A 2420-nucleotide genomic window follows, 5' to 3' on the forward strand; every position below is an offset into this window, starting at 1 on the left:
CAGTTACGTATTGCTAATTATTTTCGATTTGCAACATTATATATAGTGACATACGTATTATTTATTTGTTTAATAATTATTTTTGATTTAGACGATTATTTTATTTTATATTTGATTATTTTGACGTGTATTGTTTTATTGAATAATACATATTGTGTATTAAATTAAATAAAATATTTTACCATAATTTAATTACGTATAAAAGTATGTTATAGACGCATATGACGCAGTGGCATATTCGGAGCCGCAGACTGCCAGGGGAGAATAATATTTGGGGCCTTTTATATAGGGTTATATATGCATATACAATATTTTGTGGGCCCATTTTTATTTTTGGGGAGCCCTTTTTGCTACACTGATATGACGTATAAAACATGTGGTAGATGGTAGTGTGCGGTAACCGCATATGACATGAAGACACGTGAGGGTAGACCGCATACGACAAGAATACCAAATTTCCTTTCAATTACGTTAAACCACATTGTACTATTAATTAAGTGATAATTTTTACAAAAAAAAGCTTTTCTTATCTTACAATCTTGGCACAATTCTGTAATATTAGTACAATTAACATTACAAACAGCTTTTAGCCTTTTTTCCGGTGTTTTTTTCACTAATATGCATAATACTTCGTTAACTGATTAAAAATGAGCCAGCCGGTATGTGTTGCGCGTCAGGAAAAGTGCAACTACCGGAAATTGAAACACCACCTGAACCATTGAACGGTTTACTTATTGGTACGGATCCAGATTCTAACCTGTTCCTGTAGTCAATTCGAACATTCAATTCATGTTTCAAAAAATCTTGAATTTCTCGCTTGGTTATGGTTGGTTGTTGTTGGATTATAATATTTGAACCTTAAAATAGTAATAATATTATTATTATTAATTTGTTTATGAATATTCTATCTAATAAATTTGTATATTGTGAAAAAAATAATACTTACGATGTTTTTCTTTGCTATGTCTGATGAGGTTATCTCTTCGCGTGAACACTTGTGAACAAATATTGCAAGAAATCTTATTGGAAACATTGTGTGAATTGAAATGTCTGAGTAGACTACAGATTCTAGTAAAGGTTTTATCGCATACACTGCACGAAAACATGATTACGTTTAAAACTGAAAACACTAGTCGAACTCGCGAAACAAGACTTTACCTTTCAACAAAAAGATGAGTAATGAAATATAGTAAAATATATTTTACTTTAAATATCAGTGTGAAATTATTTTATCTAAGTGATTTACTAGCGCATATGTATAATATATAGTGATAAAACAGCGAACTGTAATTTTTGTTAATAGTATTATTTTTAAAATACTTTAAAATAACTGAGAAAACTTCTGAATTAACACGACTTGTCACTTGAAGCATTGATTATAGAATAGACAGATAGGCAATGTAATGTTAATATTTGGTGACCATTCATATGATGCAGCCACTATGGAGCGCTAGTGCAGAAAATGATGCAACCGCTAAACGCGCTAGTGTAGTGGTTAGTTTATGATGCAACCGGTAAGTAAGCGCTAGTGTAGAAATGATGCAAAGGTGGTGTACCCTCTCATAGGTAGGTAAGCAAAGCAGAGAGTGTCCAGATTCTAGGTGGTGGTACCACTACCATAGTATGGTGAGGAAGAGCGAGGGTACAATAGTTGTCGTTCTAAAAATAGAATATATTATTTCATAATTCGTTATCGCATATCCGATGACCGATATCATTAAATATCCAATTGACTGCTGTTTAGTGTTTAGTGTTTACTGTTTAGTCGTCTCGTTTCTTGTTTGTGAGAGACAATTTTTGGGTTACCAACTCTTACTGTGATCTATGTGATCAGTGATCAGTCTTTAATACAAAAAATAATTTTTATTGTTTTAAGTATAAAATTATCTGAAAATGTCTGACAATAAATGTCAGTATGTGAATTGTGGCAAGTCGAGGAATTTGTTTCCTAATTTACGACTTTATCGTTTTCCAAACGACGAGAGAAGAGAAGTTTGGATAATAAATTTGGGTAAATAATATTTGATTGATCTTCACAGGAAACACAATTCTATTTTCGATTGAACCCGAAAAACTGCATAGGTAATAGGTACATTTGTCAAGAGCATTTCCCACCTGAAAGTTTTACAAATTTTTCTAATAAAAACCGTTTAACTAACACTGCTATTCCCTATTATTATAATAATAAATCTGAGCAACAGCTATGTACATCTTTAAACTTAAATGGAAATCATAAGCCTGAACAAGAATTTATTTAAATATCAACTCCAACTAAAACATATACACATTCAAAATCAAATATGGTAGAGTTAGTTTTCCCAAGTCCCCTTTCTTTACTTTCTTCTACACAAAAAGCTAAAATAACAAATATAATACACATGTCTAGCCCCAATTTAAGAAGAAAACTTGATTCAATTGAA

The 2420-nt window shown here is 31.3% G+C and overlaps 1 protein-coding gene across 1 annotated transcript; it reads right to left on the reverse strand.

Moving 5' to 3' along the window:
* Positions 1 to 436: 436 nt before the first annotated feature.
* LOC112601090 (zinc finger and BTB domain-containing protein 26-like) lies at positions 437 to 1257 on the reverse strand. The gene is made up of 2 exons (XM_025348515.1): positions 947 to 1257; positions 437 to 857 (listed from the first exon to the last, which is right to left on the reverse strand). Exons 1-2 carry the CDS (start codon positions 1104 to 1106, stop codon positions 634 to 636), a joined length of 384 nt encoding a protein of 127 aa, XP_025204300.1. The 5' UTR covers positions 1107 to 1257; the 3' UTR covers positions 437 to 633.
* Positions 1258 to 2420: the final 1163 nt, after the last annotated feature.

Source organism: Melanaphis sacchari, unplaced genomic scaffold (genome assembly GCF_002803265.2).
Source record: "Melanaphis sacchari strain LSU unplaced genomic scaffold, SCAv2.0 Contig74_pilon_pilon, whole genome shotgun sequence".
In the NCBI taxonomy this organism is placed as follows: Eukaryota; Metazoa; Arthropoda; class Insecta; order Hemiptera; family Aphididae; genus Melanaphis; species Melanaphis sacchari.

Excerpts from the sequence above, each read along its gene's own strand:
- LOC112601090 (XM_025348515.1), bottom strand. The coding sequence starts at position 1,106 with ATGTTTTCGTGCAGTGTATGCGATAAAACCTTTACTAGAATCTGTAGT. Across the intron at positions 858-946 it reads ACATAGCAAAGAAAAACATC|GTTCAAATATTATAATCCAA; the intron begins GTAAGTATTATT and ends TACTATTTTAAG.